Consider the following 22,535-nt stretch of genomic DNA (forward strand, 5'->3'; position numbering starts at 1 on the left):
CTACCGGCGCAAGTCGGAAAGAGGGAGGAGAGAAGGCGTGGAGTGGGTTTTACACAGCCGATTCACATCACACCAATTAAATGAGCCCCTCTCCTCACCCTTAAATGCGCCGCGCGGAGGCGTTAGGAGAGTTTACTCAATTTCTCTTTCTCTCTTGTAGTCTCTCACTGTTTCTTTTCTTTTGACTTTTCTAATAGTAATGTGTCGGTCACGAAGGAAACGGCTCACAGAGCCGGCTCTTTGAAGTGAACGATGGGAGCCGGCTCCTGATTGGGAGCGCTACAGAGAGAGACAACATGCTGGAAAGGTAAAAAAAGGTTAAGAAAATGAATACAGCAGGAAAAGCAGTAAAATTTGGAATCATTTCAATTACACTGACAGAGAGTCTGCAAGATTAAAATCTCATATCCAAACAATCTGCACGGGCACATGAGAACTGTTCATCCATCAGTGCAATTGGAAGCAAGCAAACCTGCTCTTAGTGAAGGTGCTAGAGTGTCTACTGCAACTGCTGCTGCAGTTTTAGTTATATTCTGTTGTGTGATTCTGTAAACTTCTCTATGTTGTTTCACTGTAAATAGTTACAAGTTTAAGATAGTTAAGTGTAGTAAAAATCTAAAAGTTTAAAATAGTTAAAAGTTTTTTTTGTACTTTATAATTTATTTTTGTAGCACTCTCTAGAGTATATAATGCCATATAAATAGTAAACATTTGATGCAATGTATTTTTTTTTTTACATTAGTAATTTATTTTACACATAATTTTATATTATTGTTGGTAATGAATCAATTTAAGCAACAAAAATCTGAGGAGCCACTTGGAAACCAAAAGAGCCGGCTCTTTTTAATGAGCTGAGCCAAAAGAACCGGCTCTCTAAAAAGAGCCGGAATTCCCATCACTATTTTCTAAGATGACAGATGCTGAATATATACTCCCTATCTGATGCTGTGGCTGTTTGTGGTTGGCTGAGAGGGATGTGAATCATGTTGGGTTTCCATTACACGTGCCAAACGTGCCAAACGGTGCCAATCCCCTTTGATCTGACATCAGATGTGACGGGACAGTCGATATAGAGATACATTTATGTGCTGATTGCAAATAGTTGCATTGAATAGTGGTTTTGTGGCTATTTATTGCATCGTTAATGTGCTTGATATTCTGGAAACCTGCCTGTCCATGTTGGTTCTTCTTAAATGTCAAAACAGCTGAATACAAAGTTTCAGTCAGTGACCCCTGGTCCTAAACTTAGACTCCTGGGATGGCTAAAAGGCCACTGACTGATAATCTCAGATTAGGCCGAGCCAATTTAGTTACATGTCATACACGTCATGCACTTTGGATAAATGCACCCGTTATTTACACGTCTGCTGACAATAAAAGACAAAGTCAAAAAACAATAAATGTCTTGTGTGTGAACACTGAACTCCTCACGGATGAGCTGGTGCTGGTTGCTGCCCACACAATCACAGAACACACTGTTACATAACTGCTTGTTTTTCTGTGAGATTACACTAACAAGTGTAGTACAAATATGTGTACATATTTACATCGCTCTGGTTCTTGTTGACCTCCATGGCATGCTCCACCTCTGGCAGTGTTTTCATGTTGCTGTAGCTGGACTTCCCTTTCTCACGGTTATACTTCTCCTTATAGAACTTCTACAGATGGACGGAGAGAAGGGAGAGAAGGGAGGCAAGAAGGACAGAGGAGGAATGAAGGAGAAAGAAAAGGAGGCAGTTAAAGACAGAAAGAAAGTAGCTTGATGGACTGTAGGACATCTGATGAGTAATTCAGCCTGGTGCTGAATAACAAGTGAAAACACACTTGTTCTTTGTCTAAAAATAATCCAAACAACTTCCAACTGTGAAAAAGAGAGATGCACAGCGCGACGCAGTAATGAATAATAAACTGAGTGAAGACTAACAGGCCTGTACAACAAACCTGATGTCTTTAGTTTAGATTTCATGATCGGGTTTCAAAATCAACTGACTGGTTATCATTTGTTCTTTTTTTTTTTTTTTTGGTTGCTTGTAAAGTTTCCTCTGGTGGACCTTCAGTGGGTAACATTAGGCCCGTTTCCACCGCAGGAACTTCGGGTAATTTTACGGGGCCGGGGCCGTTGGTGCGTGTCTCCACCGCAGGAACCACCCCCGAAGGACAGAGTTCCGGAACTTTTACAGGGGCTAAACAAGTCCCTGCCTCGGAGTAGGTACTCAGAACGGCCCCGAAAGACTCCTGGCTGGGGCTTGGGGTTTACTGGGTGCTGATTGGATATACTCAAGGAGGGATGTGACGTCAACAGAAAGCAATAAAATAGCTGGCATTTTTAAAACTCAGCAGACGAGGGTTAGCTCGTTCATATAGCTTCTGCCTCCATGTAAAAAAACCTCAATAATGGTCCGTGAAAAAAATATTTTTCCAGCAGATATCTTAGTTACAACATGATTGAGCTAGCAAAGCAGTTTTGTGTTGATATGTGTGGTATTTATTCAGTTATGGGAAGTCACGATGTCTGAAAGCATCAGCTAACAGCAGCAGCAAAGCTAACATCAGGACGTCATCTGTTAAAAGCCTCCCGTTGTCGGATACGACATGAAACTACTCCAGTTAGCTCAATCATGTTGTAACTAAGACATCTGCTGGAATTTTTTTTTTTTTTTTTTTCACGGGCCATTTAGTGAGTTATTACAGACACCGCTATCGGCTAACAGCGTCCCTACATCGCCCCGGTCAAAATGGTCACGCAAGGATTACGTAACATTCAGAGCCCGTAACTTTACAGGAACCTTCCTCCCACTCCGTTCTCTCAGTGGAGACACGGAGGTTGAGAGGGCCGAGCGAGAAGACGTTCCTGTAGTAGTTCCTACCCCCCAAATAGTACCAGGAACTTCTTCAGTGGAAACGGGCCTATTTAGGCATTTAAAAACATCTTTGATATTTAGGCTGACCAAACGTCCTCTTTTGCCCAGACATGTCCACTTTTCACGTCCCGTCCGGGGCGTCCGGGGCGTCCGGGGAGTTTTTATAAACTGATGATAATATCCGCTTTTCCGTGTGTTTGTGTGTGTGTGTTAGAGTGCGGCACGGGCAGCATATTTCTGTCCGAACCCGAACCGAGCCCGACATTATTTAACGACCAAAGCACTGAGTTTGTGTCACACAGTGGTTACAGGCTATTTAACAGGCCGGGCGTGCGCTGTGGGTGCTCAGCTGCGGAGAGGGAGACCTCCGTGTGTGAGACGGGAGCGGGAGGCGGGAGGTCCGACGCTTCCAGCGAGAGGAGAGGGAGAAATTAAACAAAATAAGATAAAATAGGAAAAACCTGTCTCCCTCTTTTATTTTATTTTCAGCGTTTAATCAAGGCGGAGGCGGGCGGCTGGAGGTCCGAGGCTTCCAGTGAGGAGAGAGATAGAAACCAACAGCCAATGTGTGTCTGTGTGTGTTATGTTCAGGTGTTGTCACGTAAATAACAGTGCCCAAGCAATAAACAGGACAGACAATAGGATTTTATTTATTTTTACACTACATTTTCACTGAAAGCTGACCGAATCCGACCCGAGCCCGAATACAATTTATAGCTACATTTTTGACCAAACCCAGCCGACCTGTCGGGTCCCTTCGGGCTCGGATCGCCACACTCTAGTGTGTGTATGTGTCCCCTATTGGGGCCTATCTGAATTTCTGTCTTTGAGAGATATTATTTTGTAATATAACTGAATTTTCTATCCATACATATAAATTTTAAATATATTAAAATGATAAGGCATCTTTGAGTAAACTGCGAGTATCATTTAATTAGGCTATGTTGTGGCCGGCCGAGTGTCCTCTTTTTTGGAAATCAAAATATGGTCACCCTATATAAAACCCATCTGGGACGAGGAGCTACAAATTGTCAGTGACTGTGCTTTCAATTACAAACAACACACAATAAACCAAGGAGGCACACATTCTAAAATAAATCATTTCCAGATGTCTGAAATAATGGTTTTAAAACTGTGTCACGGTTTTGATATTTAAAAGACTGACTGTAAGGTCCTGCAGTTAGATACACAGATAATAAGCAAAATAAAGATGATACATAAAAAATAATATTCCTCCTGCTGGGTCTGAGATCAGTTTTATTGTATGTGGGTTTTGCAGACAGCCTGGGCTGCTGTTGTCTAGGTAGTGAACGTTATACGCTCCAGTTAGCGTCACATTGCTCGGTCAACAGCCTTGAAACCAGAAAGCATCGGGCCTATGCCCCAGTTTTTTACCCTGAGCTTTGATTTCCTGCTGTCTGGGACGACTGACAGCAAACACTAAACATCATCTGTGAAGCATACAGTCCAAGCTGTTAAACACAAACACTGTTTATCAGAATACAGATACACTGTCATGTGACTTTAACACCTCTGCAGCCGCTCTATGGTTAACATCAAACAGCATTCTTCAGATTCTGGTTGGTATTTTTATATATTTTTGTACTGGAGATTCAATAAAACAAAACTATGAAGAAAACAGTGAACTCATCAGAACAGATTTGATTTTCATCCATATTTAACCAGTCAGTGTGATCAGATCAGTTTGGATTTTATGATCTTTGGCCATGTTTAAAACAATAAAGTTGTGTTTTGGTCCCATTTGTGTCACACAATTTTAAATTTCCAACACTCTGCTGGTCATAAAATGTTGACTAATACAAACAAACTGGAGCCTTAATCTGCTTCATATCATCAGGTCTAAATCTTAGTTTGAATATATTTCATGCACTTTTTGGTAAGTAATGAAATAAATGTCCTGTTCAAAAGACTCATTACACAGATTCTTTCAGCCGTTGGACACAGTGCGGGTCACCTGAAGCAAATATTGATAAAAAAAAATCTGGTCTTTGATACTTGTGGACATTTTGTTTAAGGGAACCAGGACAGACACTTAAATGTAAGACTTTTCAGGACCTTTTCAAGACAATTTTTAACAAAATTTAAGACTGATTATAGAGGCAAGCAGCACTTATGTGGTTCCATATAGAGGTAGATTTTACTTAGGAATATGGTTATCAGATTGAGTTAATCTACATTTTTCCAACAGGTAAATGCAAGTATAAAGTGAAATGACAGTATTAGGGCCAGTAGGTTTAAAGATTTTGTCTGTTGTATTGAATGTAAAAAATGCTCATAAATAAATAGTGTAAAAAATTTGCAACATCAGAAACTTTCACACACAAGACCTCCTCTTGACAAAAAGATGAATAAATGAAATTAGTTAAAATGTTTGTGGCTATTAAGCCCTCACAAATTCAAATTTAAGACTATTTAATTAATGCTAAGGTCTAATTTACTTTTTAAAGACCTGCAGATACTCTGTTGTAAATCCTTTTTGGTGAGAGTTTGGGAAATTAAAGGTGCTCAAAGAGCTACGTACGCAGCAAAGAGCCTGCTGCCGTAAAAGTATGCCTTAAGGTATGCGCTCTACCAGGTGAGCTACTGAGGTTCTCTGTATAGGTTTTTTAATTCAATGTTTCATAGTAAAAAGTATGGACAGTCAAGTTTATTACAAAGAACACATTTTTTAATGGTGTCTCGGTAAATCCATCATTCTAAAAACATGATGTCCTTCATTCTTTTGATTTCTGGAGAAGCAAATAGAGGATGGCATGCACAATGATACTGTCACTGTTCTGGCTCCATCTCATTTTATGTGTAGTTTTTGACATCTTTTTTGAATGGCCAGACAACAGCAGCATCATAAAGCTCATGTCATGAGAGTTTAAGGCAAAAGCTGACTTGCTTATATCTGTGGTATTTTGTCAGTTTTTAACAGCAATCCTGTGAAACATGTGTCTACCCCAGTTTATGAGCTTCAACCTGCCACTGCTGTTTGCCTTGACTCTGTGTATGTGTGTGTGTGTGTGTGTGTGTGTGTGTGTGTGTGTGTCGGCAGTAGGTCAGTGTCTGTGTCCTCAGGCGGTGGAGCACAACATAGCTGCTCTCTGTGTTCACGCCTCAGCAGACAAAATGATACTAACACACAACTCCCTCTGTGTGTGTGTTTGTTTAACAGCGAGCATCTTGGGACGTTGTTGTTTAAATACCTTCATTTGCTCTCTAGTCAGAAACCATCATCTCTCCTCACCTGCTGCTCTCTGAGCGCTCATCTTTTAGTTTGAGGGTGGATTATAATCCAACCTGTCTAAAGATATTCACTCTTAATTACCCACATTTACAAAATGCCACATAAATACCCCAAAAGGCTGCTCTTTACTTACTGCAACTTTCATGCAAACAACAGTAACAATGGCAAACTGCTCAGAGATATTTTTTTTTCTAATGGTGGTACATGAGAAAGATTTGTAACTTGCTGTAAATAACTGTAAATATCTACTTTTATTTGCTATAGTTTGAAGCAATTAAATTGTTTGTAAATACTAGATTTCTGGCTCTGATGACATCTCACTGTGAAGGCCACTGACTCACATCACTCTGTGTTTTGGTCAGCTCTTTGGCGAAGACAGTCTCGATGGTTTGGGGCATCTGGGCGTACAGACTGCAGCCGGCTTCCTTCTTGCCCTCCTCCCTGTATGCTTTCTGCAACACAACACAAAATATTTTACAGTGCAAAATATCAAAACCATCAAATTATGACTCAAATCCAACTCTATTAAGAAAGCAACACAACATACTGGTTATTTAAATTCACAATAATCAGATTTGAATATTATTATATCAATATCATTTTTCAATTTCATTTTATCAGTTTGATTTCTGGGTTGGTGGATCAGGTATCAGCTGACAGATCCCCATTAAACAATGTGTCCAGTCTAAAAGGATGTTGGTGTATGAATGAAGAACAGGTTTTTAAATGACATACTGTTTTTGGGCTGGTACTTAACATTGACACATTGGTGGCATACTGGAACCATTATTTGGGAGAGCAGAGTTGTTTGGATGCATCCATAACAAGATACTTTGGTGTATTGAACATGACGAAATGGCATACTTTTTCTGATGCCAGGGGTTTAGTGTCACTGTAATATGGACCACATTTCCTATAAGGCTTTACTTCCTGACTATCCGCTTCTCTGTTCAAATTATTTTCTCATTAGCTGTACAGCACACACTATGCACTGGTTCCCTACTGTGTGCATGTAATGTATTCCAATCCAGTCAACACAAGAAAATATTGCCATTGTATGGTCCGGCAAACCACGGATAGCTTACATTTGCATGTTATTATGTAGCTGATAATGTGTGGTAATTAATGTGTGGTTAGCTTTATGCACAAAAACTACTTGGTTATGGTTAGAAAAGATCTTGGCGTGGATTAAAATACCTGGTTTTGGGGGCACAATTGTGGCTGGAAACACAGCGTTGTCTTAGTAAAACACAAATGCTTTTGTTGTTTGTTGGTCTCTAACAGTGGTCTACATATGTACCATATTAATGTAAGAAAGGCTGATAAGATTCGAATGAAACATGCAAATGTAAAATATTTGTGGTTTGCAGAAACATTTTCTTCTGATATGTGGGCTGCATATTCACATTGTTGTTCTATCCCTTAAAACTCAGCTGAAATGAAGGAAATTCTACTAAAACAAGAGTGGACGATTAGGAAACCTTTAGAGATATCTCCGAAAACAATTCGACTATGGATTCATCACCCTCCTTAAATCATACCGTCTGTACGGAGTCTAATCGCCAAAGACTTTTGCATTTTTCATTCTTATGCACACATGTTAAATAAACATTCTTTTTACCATAAAAACAAGTCTCTCCTGATTTAACTCTGATCCTCACTCAGCTTTGCCAGGAGGCAGAATCAGTGGCAGCAGCCAGGGGTGTTTCTTGGATTTGAGAATATTCAGGACTTAGTCCAAACATCTCTCGTGGGGTTTGGGGGATCCCCCCCTGAAACTTCTCTTTTTGCAAAACAAGCTCTATTTTGACACGTTTTATGCACTCTCGCACCACAGTTACATATTAATTCCCAGTGTGAATCAATTTAATTTTCATTGTGAATTAGACAATGCTCAGTAGGCCAAATCTGGCCTCCAGGCTCTACGCTGCGTATCACTGGTGCAGGACTAAGTGGCATCTAGCAGTTAGGTTACAGATTGCAACCGACTGAAACTTCTCCTGTGTGACAAGCGTGGAGGGGAACTATAGTGGCTGATGTGAAAGCACACATAGCCCTATCTACAGCCAGTGTTTTATTTGTCCATTCTAGGCTACTATAGAAACAACATGGCAGACTCTGCTGAGAAGGATCCACTCCATATGTAGATATAATGGGCTCATTTTAAGGTAACAACAACGCAACAATCTTATTTTCAGGTGGTTTTACATTATAGAGAAAAGGTATTAATATTTCATTTCATCTGCCACTAAACCCTTTACACTGGACCTTTAATACATGGAGTATGGTTTCTTTTTGGTTAACAGCCCAAATACAACCCAAAAACAGCATCTGATACTGTGTTTCCCATATGATCCAGATTAAACAGAATCTCATGCATAAATATCAAATGTTTCAAAGTGTTCACAGAGAGTGACTGCAGCTTGTTTTGTACCTCACTGTGCAGCTGAGTTTGCTCCTTGGCATGCTGAGTATCTTTGGTCTCAGGCAGCAGAGAGTATAGAGAGTTAACCAGCTCTTTCTTACCAGCCTCCTTGTATTTACTCTGCAAACAGAAAACAACAAAATCAGATTAACAACTGCAAAGTGACACAGTATACAGTCCTGCACACCACACTGCACAGGCATGAGCAACACAACAGATTCTTTATCAACATCAACATGTTAAAGGGACATATTCTTTTTCCTGCTTCAAGTGCACTGTTGCAGGTAGTAGTACAAGTACAACAGACAGAAATGTATTCAGTCTCTTCTGCGATCAGGATCATTAGAAGATAATATAAAGTGTAGCTGGGGATCAAGATTGACAGTTTAAATAGAGTATAAACTTCTTTACTGATGACATAAAACTGTTTGATATGATTATATAATAATATACTGCTAACTGTCCAGTACAAATCTGAGTAAATTTTAATGTTGAAATTCAAATTTAAGACCTAAAGGTCCGTCAAATTATCACACATTTTAAGACTTAAATGACCTGCAGGTACCTTGTAAAATAACAGTTAATATTAACAATTTAAATGTTATATATAGAAAAGGTGAATGGATAAAGTCAAATCTTACTGATGCATGACTAACAAAGCAAGAGCCTAAAGAGAACTGCAGTGTCTGGATTCCCACCACATGCTGTGAGTTGGATGAAATCTCACTAAAACTGGTCCACCAGTGCAGATAAATTATTAATCTGTAATGTTGTAATCAAACTGAAAGCATAAACTGGCTGTTTCAGAGAAACCAAAATATTCACACTAACACGCAGAGTAAGTGTTTCCCACCTCGCTGTGTGTTTCAGCCATCTCTTTAACAAACTGAGTCTCCAGAGTTTCAGGCAGCAGAGAGAACAAAGCGTTAGGCAGATCCTCTTTGTCCTTCTTGTACTTTGTCTTATAGAGCAACACAACACACACAAACAAAATATAAATGTATTTTTTATTGTCAGAGAACATACTGTCAGAAACAATATCTTTACTTTGACATACAAACACACTGTCTCACCTCACTCTGAAGTTCAGAGATCTGCTTAACAAACTCCATCTCTTTAGTCTCCGGCATCTGGTGGAAGACACTGCTACTGATTTCCTGCCTGCCTTTCTGCTTGTATTTATTCTGCTCACAAACACACACACCAAGATAGGAGGGTGAATGAACAATCCAGAAAAAAGTCGACAAGTATGTTTCATACTGTTAATTCCTAGTGCAATAGTCCAGAGGACACTTTTTTTAGGACTAAATTCAACCCGTCCTCTACAGCATGCACCAGAAAGCATGAACCACAGCTGTGGTCTAGTAAATGCCCACCCACCTCACTCTGAAGCTCCATGATGGCTTTAGCAAACTTCATCTCTTCTGTCTCAGGCAGTACAGAGTACAGGTTAGTGCTCAGCTCCTTTTTACCGTCCTCCTTATACTTCACCTGGAAAGGACACAAAGGACAGATACTAGACTGACACCAGGCTAACAACACTGTGGCTTAGGAGGCAGAGCAGGCAGCTCAATCCCTGGCTTCTCCACCCAACAATGTGGCCAAGAAACTGAACCCTAAATGTGTGAGTTATAAGCTGTAATTCAGCAGTAAAAAGTTGTGTGTGACTGACTGTGGATGGTGGAGGTGTTGAATGGATTTGTGGAGTTCACATCTGATGACTCCACTCAGGTCTGGGTTGTCTCTGGAAGGTTTATGGGTTGATGCTGTTTGACAGGGAGTAGGAGGCTCAGTTATCTGTGGGTATAGCTGTGCTGTCAGGAAACAGTCTGAACTCAGTGAGAGAGTTTTCTCTGACAAAGATGAAAGTTTACAGTGAGATCGATAAATCAGTGTTAACAATGAACCTGGGCACAAGTCCTAGTTGTTTCAGATGAGTTATCTGTGGTGTCAAAGTTTTTCAGACCATAAATAGAGAGATATTGAGCTTTTCAAATAATGATCAGTAAATGTGTGCTCGTAAATCACCCCATAAACCTGTCAAAAACTGCTGGAGAAATGACAGTTTGTAAGTGTGCAGAAATTATTTGTAGTTGTAGATAATAAAATATCACAATGAAATCTTTATACAACTTGTCACCTTGAGTCTAATGTCTGATACATGAATTAGCCTAACTCAATTAGTTTCAAGAAAAAAAAAAAGACTAAAGGTTGACTAAAACGTTCAAAATTTTCATCGATTAAAACCAGACGAAAACTATAAAGGATAAAAATGACTAAAATGGGACTAAAACTAAAAAGCCACACAAATGGTGAAAGGCACCCCTACATGGTCTTGGTGCTTCTGTGCAAATTCATACTCTAGCCAAGCGGAACTGATGCTGTGGGGGAGTTGGTCCGGCCGGATCTGTATCTGGTGGACTGACAGTGATTAGGTGATAAAGGGCAACTACTGGCGGGCCATGGTTGTTTATCAGTCTCCTTTGTCCCCTCCATGTTGGGCTGGTGTATCATGTGGGGCGAGTAAAGCACGTTATCGCTGCGGGTAAATCCCGGTGTAGTTTTATGCTGGTCAGTGAAATCATGTGGTGTGGAAACAGGAGCCGTATGCTGACCAGTGTTAAGTGGAGTTTAACCAAGGAGCCTCTGGCTGTGGTGAGAGTTCCATGTCTGGGAGGCATAGGCGTTTCTAGACCATTTTGGGGGGTGCTGAAGCACCCCTAAATTGAATCCCAGAACCCCTAGAATTTGAGAGATTTTTTTTTAATTTTGTTTTTTACTGTATGTCCTTTTTTAACAACTAGAAAAGTGTCAAAACCATACAGTACTTGGTTGAAACGTAATATTTTAACAACAAAAATACAGCAGCAGCCCCTTGCCTCAAAAATGGTTTGATCCACCCCATCCCTCCCACCTTTGCCCGACTCGGGCTCTGAGCGCTCTATCTGCACAGAGCAATGTGCTGCCTTCCAGAGTGGGTGATATGCAGTAGTGGTGTAAGTACGTGGCTTAAACCAGGATATGTGGCACATTTCTTAACTTCTACCACTCAATACCAACACATTATTATCATTACCAGTCCTCTTTTTTGCTGCATTTAATCGTAGGTCACTGTTTATGTTGTTAGGTAGGAGTTAGCTGACGTTTCTTCTAGCTAGGAAACGTTACAGGTGGTCAGTACCACTGTCCTCTGTTTGAATTGGAATGAGAAGCTAGCTGTTGTGTCATGTGCATGTGTTAATATTAAAGCCAAGGTGCTACTGACTACAGTAGCTAACTGACTGGATGCCCATTAACATTATAACTCCTATACTGTGTGTATTTATTATTATTATTTTGTAGATTTCAAGCACTTTTATTTTTTTTGAAGTGTATTCTTATTTATGTATTTGTATTATATAATACAGACAAGAAGGGAAAAGGCAGAGACAAACACTGAAAAAGTCAGTTACTGTTAATGTGTTAATGTTACATGTTGTGCATTGCATTTCAAATAAAAGTCCAAAAAATAAGTCCAAGGTCCATTTTTGGTATTTTTGGTACTCACTATAGGGGGCTGGTTTACTCCAGAAACATACATACTGTTTATGTGTATGTTGAGGAGCTGCTGTATGAAAATGAGTTGTCTTATTAGGGTTATGATATGTTTCTTTTATGATTCCAATCCATTCCTCTTTTGCTGTGGCTCAGCATTTAAATAACCTTTATCAGATTTGATGGTTTAGTCACAGACTTTCCCAAAAAGTGTTGTGCTTTTTTTCCACAAATGTGGGAATGAAATTGAGTTAAAACGTACAAAACAGTGAAATTTATCTGGCCGGGCAGCTCTCTGGGTGCTCAGCACCCCTAAACCTCTGATCCTAGAATTGCCCCTGCTGGGAGGTGTCCTACCCTGAGGTAATGGCATGTGCCAATGGATCACATTTATGGGGATGCATGATATACTGTGCTGTTGAGTACCAACCAACCTGGTTCTGCCTGAGTGAAGCTAATTTAAGCATGCAAATTTCAGTGCAAAGTTGACCCCTTGCTGCACAAATGAGCCTCGCCAAAAAAAAAGTCCAATTCACAAAGAGCAGTGCTGAGAGCCAAACACAGTTACAGTGAAAGAATTAACCTCTTCAGAGTGCTGGTGGTAATAGGGGAGTATTGTAAGAGGTGTCACGCCCAAGTTCCTAGTGTGAGGGACTGAATGATATAAATTCTTTTGTCCACTGCTTCAAGTCTTGTCATCCTCTCTTACAGGCTGAGGGTTTGCGTTTGAAAACACCAACAGCACTGACAGTCTGGGACGTTAAATCCCAAATACAGTTCCCCTCTGCAGTTTTGAGGGATGGCTCTGCACCTCGTCAGGCAGGACCTGTAGCTCATGGCTGACTTTATGTATCTGTCTTTGTTCCACCTGCTGTGTTCACAGTGCAATGGCAACATTTATACATTGCCACATGTATAACTGCAATCAGATGCAAAAAGGGCAAACTGCACTCACCTGAAAAACTCCATGGGTGTGTCTGTGCTGTGGTATCATAATCACAATATCTTTAGTGAATTGGACCCTGAGACGGGACAGATAGTGGTCGCAGGTGATGAACAATTCATGGTGCTGTCAGCGGCAGCATTACATTCTTTGTGAATTTGCCTGTAACAATGAAGCTGGACAGCTTTGCATTCATGCACCACTACTGTCTAAAAGCATGATTTGGGCAATACAGGACTTTTTCTTACATTAAAATGATAAGAAGTCATCTCGTAAAAGACACTGAAACAATAATGACTGTTTCAATTCATTTCAATTCATAGATTATTCCGGGGCGTCAATGGCTTAGTGGTAGAGCAGGCGCCCCATGTACAAGGCTGTTGCTGCAGCGGCCCGGGTTCGACTCCAGCCTGTGGCCCTTTGCTGCATGCCTCTCCCTCTCCCTCTCTCTCTACCCATTTCACACTTCACTGTCCTATCAATTAAAGGCAAAAAATGCCCTAAAAAATATCTTTAAAAAAAAAAAAAAAAATTCATAGATTATTCCCCCTTTGTGCTGTAACTTTTTCATGTTCATATACACGATTGCAAAATGTAATCTCATAGGAAAGAAGAACTTCAGGCTCCTTTATAGAGTACAGTATAAAATAAGTCTTGGACTGACTCAAACCACCACTGAGCCTCTTCATGCTCTGTTTACTAAACTGTGTATTTACTTACACGTCTCTACAGTGCGTGTGAGTGTTTGTGTACCTGACTCTGCAGCTCAGTCGCCTCTTTAGCGTGTAGCGTCTCCAGAGTTTCAGGTAGCTGGTGGTACAGACAGCTGCTCGCCTCCTTCCTGTTCGCCTTCTTGTATTTGGCCTGAAGCAGAAAACATCAGCTGTTAGCTGCTGTTCCCACCACGCTACTCAATTTTAGTTGAGAAATATAAGCGAGCAGGTGTTAGCCACTGCTGCTGCTGTGAAATCATGTTACTGAGTTTGTTGGTCTTCAGGTGAAGAAAAAAAGGTGATTTGCTCGATGTGTTGTTTTTGCTCCACATTCAAGCATCAATAAAACACTACGGGGAGACATTTCCAGTCTGGAATTTTCTATCCTGACTTTTTTCTGCAGTTTACAGGGTTGATAATGAGTTATTAATGTAAAAAGACCCTGACTGATTACCTTAATTTTTCTTAATTTGACAGTTAAAGTATTTCAAGTGGTGGCTCACAGCAGGAAGGTCCTGAGCTTGAATCCAGTGAAAAGACAGAGAAACAAACCTCGCTCTGCAGCTCAGAGACAGTTTTAGCCAACTGAGTCTCAGCTGTTTCTGGAAGCTGAGAGTAGAAGCTTTGAGAAAGACTTCTGATCCCGTCCTCTTTGTATTTACTCTGGACAGAGAGACGTCATACTCAGTCAGATATAAAACATATTACAAGGAATATATCCTCTTGTGTAGCTACCTGTTGTTGCAGATGTGTGTAAATGTTTGTGTTCCTCACCACGCTCTGCAGGTCGGACATCTTGGCGGCGAGCTGCGTCTCAGCCGTTTGCGGCAGCTGAGCATACAAGCTGGACGACATGGACTTTTTCCCGCTCTGCTTGTACTTGTTCTGAAGAGAACAGCATCAGGTGGAACAAAAAAAACAAAAAAAAAACAAAAAAAAAAACAGTAACACCCCCTGTGATGTCAGAATCAATCACGTGTTATCTCTCAAAACATTGTCTCTTGTACATAAGCATAATGCATTCACTTTAGAACAAAACTACTCTTTTTCTTTTTTAAATTTTAGTGATGATAATCTTGTGCATTCAGAAAAGTGAATGCATTATACTTATCACTTTCGTTCTACCGATTTGTTCATTTTAAGGAGCAAAAACTATATCAAACATAATTAGCATCATCCTACAGGGTTTCTTTTCAACCAACAGAAAACTACTCAATAAAAAGGTTCATATCAATTATTAATTAATAAAATCATATTGATAATTTATCTAAATTAAAAAAGTTTTCTGTTTTTATCTTCATCTACTGTGAATGACATGTACTAGGGTTATTTTGAGTGTTGGACACACAAGGTAAATAATAAGAGGAAATACAGTTTAAGGGATGTGAAGCTGGCAAATGCACAATCACAAAGCTGATAACAGGGCTGTTTTTCTGACTTTAGAGATGCACGGTTCTCACAGGACAGCCACGCGACAAAAAGATACCACAGTCTTGTAGAATATGATGCATTGATGTAGACTGAACTACCCAACAGTATATAAAGGAGTTCAAGGGAACACATTTTACTGCACATACTTTTACTATAAGTACTTCAGGTGCATTTTAATGATAGATATTTTTATGTCAGTAAGGGTTTGAATGCAGGACTGTAACTTGTAGTGGAGTATTTTCACAGTGTGGTATTAGTACTTTTACTGCAGCAAAGGATCTGAGTACTTCCTAAGACTGATTGCTGTTTTTCCGCTGAATATTTGAATACTTAGTGAGATAATGCTGCCACTGTACCGACTACAAACAGCATTGCAGACATGCACGGCTTTAAGTGAAGTGTCTTCAAAGAACAACATATTATTCATTCATTAATTCTTTCAAGAATAACATTTGAGCTTCTCTCTGTCCGTGCATCAGTAACAGTGAATGTGCAGAGTGCAGAGTGCAGAGTGCAGGCAGGGCGAAAGGTTTCCTCCACGTCTCACATCTCTGTTTAACATGAAACAACATCAGGACAGACAATCGCCGACTGTTTCATTTCACCCAAACTGAGCATGTGCATGAGTGAATGTGAATAATAGATGTGTGTACCTCACTCTGCAGCTCAGTAACCTCTTTAACATGCTGCGTCTCCAGAGTCTCAGGCAGCCGGTGGTACAGTGAGCTGCTGGCTTCTTTCTTCCCTGCTTCCTTGTATTTGACCTGCCGAGAAAAAACAGGTCAGATAAGTGTTTGTTTTACATGACCGATACCACATTATAAATTTTTAATACATGCCCCTTTTTTGTTGTGGCTGACATTGCTGGTTTTTATTGAGGATTGTTTAATTGTCATGAAAAGCTTTCAGTTCCACTTGCTTTGAAAAGATTCATATTGTCGCTGTTTTTGTCTGCAGTTGTCAAAAAACACGAGCTGAAGGAGAAGAGACTCCAGAGTAGAGATCAAGCAAAGCTGATGCATTTCTCATTTTTGTTGAGAAAACGGAGCTGGTCAAAAGAGAATCGAATCACTCTGAATCTGTTTAAAGGGCGGGTTCATTATTTTTTGTGTTTCAGAGTCAAAATGCTATTTTTTCAAAGCCCTTCTAAAAATGTTTTCCCACATGACCTGACAAAGGTTTTTGCATGATGGCGTTGCAACATACAACCCCCAGCCTGCTTAATGTGCCTCTTTATGACTGAGTCAAGTGTTCTTTGGAAATTCTGTGTTATCAATGTTCCATGTTAGCTTAATTTCTATAACCCACTAACCAGCATGGAAGCTAAACAATGTGCTGCTGTGGACTCCACATTACTTTGGATTCTAAAGTCACACAATAACACTAACAAGCTAACTGATCAAGGCAGCAGTAGCCCTGTAGCTGTTCTGCGAGAAAAAAATACTGTTTTTGTCAGCGGAGTCTGGTGGCTTTGAAAAGCGGCTTCAGTTCCTCATTGGAAAGGGCTGTCAGACGGTAAGGTAAAGCAGTCATAATACAGTTATAATACAAATATAGTGTTTACTTAAACTAATATGGATTTTTTAGGTGGCTAATATACGCTTGGCTGCAGCCCTCATACACAGCAGTACATTGCTCAGCTTCTGTGTCGGTACTCCTGTCTGCTTCTCCAAACTTGGGGCATGCCAACTGACTGGCTCTACTATAGGTAATATACTGACTATAGAGAAGTACCTCAAACAACCCCACATCAAAAGATCCAAACTATCCCTTTCATTCTAGCCCACCTCACTGCTTTTTGCTCACAGATGAGTGGGTGTTTCCATATGAAAAACTTGCAGATGGAGCAGGCCCCAGGAAGTGCTCTGGACTTTGAAGTCAATTTATCGTAGTGGCCAAACAGTTTAAGTACAACTTCTGGATCCACCACGTAATGCCTTTGGGCCCAAAAAGACTTTTTTTGAGTCCATCAGGATTTGATCCATTCAGTCTGATAACATTTTGAAAGTTGAGAAGAGCTGCATGATTAAATCATTTCATCCCCATTCAAGCTAGCAGACAGCTAAACTGGCAGTTAACAGCTAAAAAGTGCGCTTGGTCTACGGGTCCAATGATGCAGAACATCTGGATATTTTTCAACCCGTTCTCATTCTGAAGTCGTCAAACACCGCTGCTTGATTACTGATTTCAGTGTCGGACACCAATAAAAAATGCACCATTTTGTGGCGGTATGATATGCCCCCTGGGTGGCATCAGTGTTTAATGCTGCCGGATGGCATCATTTTAAAATGCTGCTGGATAACAAAATAATTTAAGGAGCTGAAAAGTCACTATAGGGCAGGCAGGAGGGGTGGTGGAGGAGTCCAAAACCGGACTTTCACTCAGGAGGCTGATGTTCACTTCCTGTATGAATGTTGAGCCATGATTTTTTTTTTCTAAACCTAACCACGTGCTTATGATGCAAGAGGTAATAAAGATAAATACAGGGTGTTTACTATCATTCTAGTTTGTGTTTTTAAAACGACTGAATGCTTGAAATGAGCACTAACTGTAGTTTTTCCTGTGAAAACAGATGTGTGTTTTGAAAAGACACAATGCAGGTAGCAAGTGTAAATTGACACGGTGTCCCAGAACATCAACAACACTTAGGATACCTAGAGTGTGATACCTAGACCTGAAAGTCAACTGACCAAACAGCGATATGTGATGAGTTGGGGGTGACAAAGTGTTGTAATTTTACACCCGAGATGTCAAACTTTTTTAGCTCCATCAGCCACTGAGCAACTTTTACAGAAATGATTGAGCCCCACGTTCAACTCTGTATCCAGTTCTCTTAATCATCCATGAGCTTGAGTTGACCTTTAGCAGCATAAGAGGAGGAAGAAGAGTGTGATAGAGAGAGGTATCCAGCAGCTCTGAATGTGTTTCTGATAAGAAGACCAGAATAGAAGACAGTGGTCAGTTTATCTGGAATGTGCTGACATGTTGGAGTGTCTGAGATGGAGCACACACACGATTTTGTTTCTTAGCACACTACGCTGACATACAAACTTTCTCTGAAGACTTCAAAGGTGTTATTCTAAATTTTCCTACAGTTAACAAATCACAAGACAACAACGAGACTGACAATGTGTTAGTCTGCCTCTTAAAGACTTCAGACCTTTCCCAAATCGAAGCCCCCTCACACAGAGTGTAACTCTGTAGTCAGCTAAACAGCTGAATAAAGCACCCTTTGTTTAGGTGTAGGGGATAAACACAACAGCAGGCTTTGGGACAAACTTTCCTCTTTGTGGGGGAAACAGAACTGTCGTAACCTTTTTTTAAACATCCCATTTTATGTTCTTTATATGTATTTGTATCACTTATATTTGATCTGTATGTGCTGCTGTTTACCAAAATTTTGGATATTATTCTTTTGTCATTGAAACAAATAAATAACTTGATAAATCAATAAATTAATAATAGAAAAAAACATTTTGTTTGGAAAACATCTTCTCATTTTTCACTCTAATGTTTATAAGCTACTTACTTTACAGTTCCTGTAAATATACAACACTTTGCAATCACATCAATAACTGTTTTCTATAGACTAGCAAAGGGTATATTTGATCCTTAAAGGGAAATTTCGGTTTATTTCAACCTGTCTCCTATCGTCCTAAATTTGTTTGAAGTGACTAGTGACATAGAAATAATAGTTAGCATGTTAGCCGTTAGCCTAGATAGAGCTGGGCGCATAGTAGCGTCAGACCTGTTAAAACGTAAGTGAAAGGGCAACCTTCAAGTGCAAAGTTAGTCCACTAAACAAGCTTTTTTCCACAAAGACCGCCTCATATCGTTAGGATAAATGTCAGAGAACATATAGAAAACGACATGTAAACGTGTTGTCTTTGGAGGAGAGAGAGAGGCGCAACAGGTAGAGGACGAGAGAGGAGGAATGGCAGCTGCAAGGCTGCGTAGCTCTTGAGATTGGTGGTGTACCTGTGAATGCTGTGCCCCAGTGCCCACAGAAGAGGAATGCCTCTGTTGCAAGGAATGGGACTGGTTGCAGCCTTATTTTCAAGGTCTGGATGTGACCGAGGACGAGACACCTCCACCTGGAGTAGTATCCAGCTGGGCTTTATCTAGAGCTTGCGAGATATATTTCGGTCGCGCTTTGGAAAGCAGAGCTAGAGGGATAAACAAACATGGCAGCACACCGGTAAGGTAAGACAACACGTTTACATGTCGTTTTCTATATGTTCTCTGACATTTATCCTAACGATATGAGGCGGTCTTTGTGGAAAAAAAGCTTGTTTAGTGGACTAACTTTGCACTTGAAGGTTGCCCGTTCACTTACGTTTTAACAGGTCTGACGCTACTATGCGCCCAGCTCTATCTAGGCTAACGGCTAACATGCTAACTATTATTTTTATGTCACTAGTCACTTGAAACAAATTTAGGACGATAGGAGACGGGTTGAAATAAACCGAAATTTCCCTTTAATACAATATAACTTTTAAAATGTTAACATCTGTTCGACAATATTTAATGTCTGTCTTAGGTTAAGCAATTTAAGTTTGTAACTTAAAGTAGGTTTTTTAACCTACTTAGACTTCTCACTAGTTGGTTTGGGACAGCACTCAACGTGGCAGACCCTCCACGTGAAAGCAGAAATGGAGTAAACTGGGGAGGGCAAGGGTGTAGGGCAGTGATACTCAACTTCTAATCTAATCTAATCTAATCTAATTCACAATGAAATTTAAATTATTCACAATGGGACAACAAGGGAGGAAGATGATAAATTAGACTACTGATACACACAAAACCTGTTAGTAGATACATTCACTGCTGGTTTGAGTCTGTATGTGAGATTAATTGACAAGGGGAAAACTACAGAATATTGCCAGCCTCATAATTTATTGGTATTATTTATAGGAACCAGCTATTTGTCCCATAGTGAGAGGCGAGTCCCCGTCGAACAGATTCATGTCCTCACAACATGATCAATAAAAGTGTCTCACCTCGCTGTGTGTCTCAGCCATCTCTTTAACAAACTGAGTCTCCAGCGTTTCAGGCAGCAGAGAGAACAAAGTGTTGGGCAGATCCTCTTTGTCCTTCTTGTATTTTGTCTAGAAAACAACAAAAGAAAAAAAGGCTGATAAAAACACATACTACAGCATGCATTGTTCCCTTTTTGAACTGCTGAGTTATGGTGTGAAATTCAGGGTCCTCACCTCACTCTGTATCTCTGACATCTGCTTGGCGAAGAAGGTCTCAGCTGTCTCAGGGAGAAGCGAGTACAAGTTTTTACTGATCTCCTTCTTCCCCTCTTCTTTATACTTCACCTGAGAAAAAGAGCACACAGAGCTTACTTCACCAAACTTATCACACAGATGCTGTTCACACTTATCCGTCAGTGTATTCCTCACCTCGCTGTAAATGTCTTTCAGCTCTTTAGCCAGTTGTGTCTCTGTGGTTTCAGGCAGCTGGTGGTACAGAGACCCACTCACCTCCTTTCTACTGTCCTGTTTATATTTCACCTGCACAAAGATGGCAGAACACAGCCAAGACAGAAAGAATAACAACTCCAATTCCAAAAAAACGTTGAGACATTGTGTAAAATGTAATCATATTAAAGAGAAAGTCCAATTACATTAAAAACTTTCTCTCTCTCACTTGCTCTCTTAATACAGTTCTTTCTGCCCGGAATTTTTTTCCCCATTTTTAATTTTTTACAAATGTTTTTATCTTGGCTTTTTATTTATCAACTTTAGAATATTGGGGGTTTCCTCTTTCTATAATTGTATGTTGTTGTTTTATCTATTTTTTTTATCATCACCATGTTCTGTTCTGTTCTGTCTGTTTTATGTGTTTGTTACCGAATATATCATACTGTACAGCACTATACCACTGAAGAACACACAAGACAGAGAGAGAAAAGAGACAGGAAAGAAATATCCAAAGTATTTTGGTAATTTCTTGTTGAATCAGACAACAAATCATGTTTGAAGGTGTGAAGTAGGGTTTCAACGTTATACTGGTTTCAAGGTATACCGTAATGTTAAAATGGATAGTTATCGTACCGTGTACATTTGCTTATCTACGATACCGAAAAAAAATAAAAAATTGCAGCTGGACAGAAAATCTCAAGTCTCAGCTGTTATCTGCCTTTCTAGAGAAGACTGAAGATAAACAATCCCTTTTCACCCAACAAAGAAACAAAATAGGTGGTTTGTGCAGCTCACTGGACACAGCAATTGGTCTACTCCCATTGGACCCTGGTTGAAGTTTCCAGTGGAAAGAAAGTAAAATATAGTGACAGCAAATGCTCCCTGTGTCACCTCCAGCAGAGGTATGACTGCAGGCCTGGATACCGTACACACCTGACTCTGCAGCTGTGAAACCTCTTTAGCATGCAGAGTGTCCAGAGTCTCAGGCAGCTTCGAGTACAGAGAGCTGGACGCGTCTTTCCTCCCAGCTTCTTTATATTTGGTCTAGAAAATAAGACGAAACAACAGTACATACATACAGTAGGAAACATTTTCACCTAATGCAAAAACTGTGGCTGCAGCTGAAAAGTTACATTCCATGTGTTCTACAGTCTCTTTCAAACGTTCACTGCATCAGTTTGTTTTAGTCCAAAATAAAATGAGAACAGAATATTTATCCATGACTTTCCTGCTTACAGGAAACCACTGAAAAGTACTTCAGATTCAACATGTGATAATAGCTTTGATCATAACAACAAACTGTGGTTATTAAATGAACGATCAGGCCGTACCTCACTTTGTATTTCAGAAACAGCTTTGGCAAACTGGATCTCATTGGTCTCTGGAAGCTGGGAGTACACACTGACAGTCTGGCTCTTCTTCCCACTCTCCTTATACTTGTTCTAGACACAGCAACACGACAAGACATCTTCAGGAGGACTGTTTTTGTAGCTAATGTATCAACAAAAGCATAGTACAAGTCAAGATGACTAGAATCAGAATCTCTCCAAACACGACAAACACTTCCCTTTTAGTCTTATTTCCAACGTTTTTCTCTTTTTTCTTTGAGCTTAACTTACAAATTGGAGGAAGGTTTTAGTTTTATAGAGGTATAAATGATGTAAAGCTCACTGAGCTCTTTTTCCTCTGCTGGACTTTGGGACTGTGAAGAGATTTTATCTTCAAGAGTTTGTAATGCATGTGCTTCGAAAACTGTTCTGACAACAGAAACAATCTCAGAGCTCAAACTGCACACAGAAGCTAAAGTACCAGAAAAACACTTCCATCCAGTTCCTGTAAATGTTTTGATTTGATCCACACATCTCACTGTTTGTGTATTTTACAGGCTGAAAACTGAATTAAAATGAAATGCAGCTTTTGTGAAAGATTTTTCTGTTCTTTCCATC

The 22,535-nt window shown here is 40.0% G+C and overlaps 1 protein-coding gene across 16 annotated transcripts in view; it reads right to left on the reverse strand.

Annotated features, from left to right (window-relative positions):
* Positions 1-22,535, reverse strand: part of nebl (nebulette) — a 186,106-nt gene that overhangs the window by 27,728 nt on the left and 135,843 nt on the right. For 8 of the 16 annotated variants that reach the window (XM_049566096.1, XM_049566094.1, XM_049566093.1 and 5 more), the window contains 15 exons: positions 21,921-22,031; positions 21,523-21,633; positions 20,569-20,679; positions 20,374-20,484; positions 20,161-20,268; positions 15,814-15,924; positions 14,504-14,614; positions 14,282-14,392; positions 13,770-13,880; positions 9,920-10,030; positions 9,613-9,723; positions 9,393-9,500; positions 8,549-8,659; positions 6,456-6,566; positions 1,548-1,658 (listed from right to left, as the gene is read on the reverse strand). The exons of 2 other annotated variants lie outside the window; for them this stretch is intronic. In XM_049566096.1, the coding sequence (XP_049422053.1) occupies positions 1,548-1,658; positions 6,456-6,566; positions 8,549-8,659; positions 9,393-9,500; positions 9,613-9,723; positions 9,920-10,030; positions 13,770-13,880; positions 14,282-14,392; positions 14,504-14,614; positions 15,814-15,924; positions 20,161-20,268; positions 20,374-20,484; positions 20,569-20,679; positions 21,523-21,633; positions 21,921-22,031 (1,659 nt within the window). The remainder of the gene's footprint in view (positions 1-1,547; positions 1,659-6,455; positions 6,567-8,548; positions 8,660-9,392; positions 9,501-9,612; positions 9,724-9,919; positions 10,031-13,769; positions 13,881-14,281; positions 14,393-14,503; positions 14,615-15,813; positions 15,925-20,160; positions 20,269-20,373; positions 20,485-20,568; positions 20,680-21,522; positions 21,634-21,920; positions 22,032-22,535) is intronic. 6 more of the 16 variants (XM_049566099.1, XM_049566098.1, XM_049566095.1 and 3 more) reach the window with 5 other exon arrangements.

This window comes from Epinephelus fuscoguttatus, linkage group LG21 (genome assembly GCF_011397635.1).
Source record: "Epinephelus fuscoguttatus linkage group LG21, E.fuscoguttatus.final_Chr_v1".
Taxonomy (NCBI): Eukaryota; Metazoa; Chordata; class Actinopteri; order Perciformes; family Serranidae; genus Epinephelus; species Epinephelus fuscoguttatus.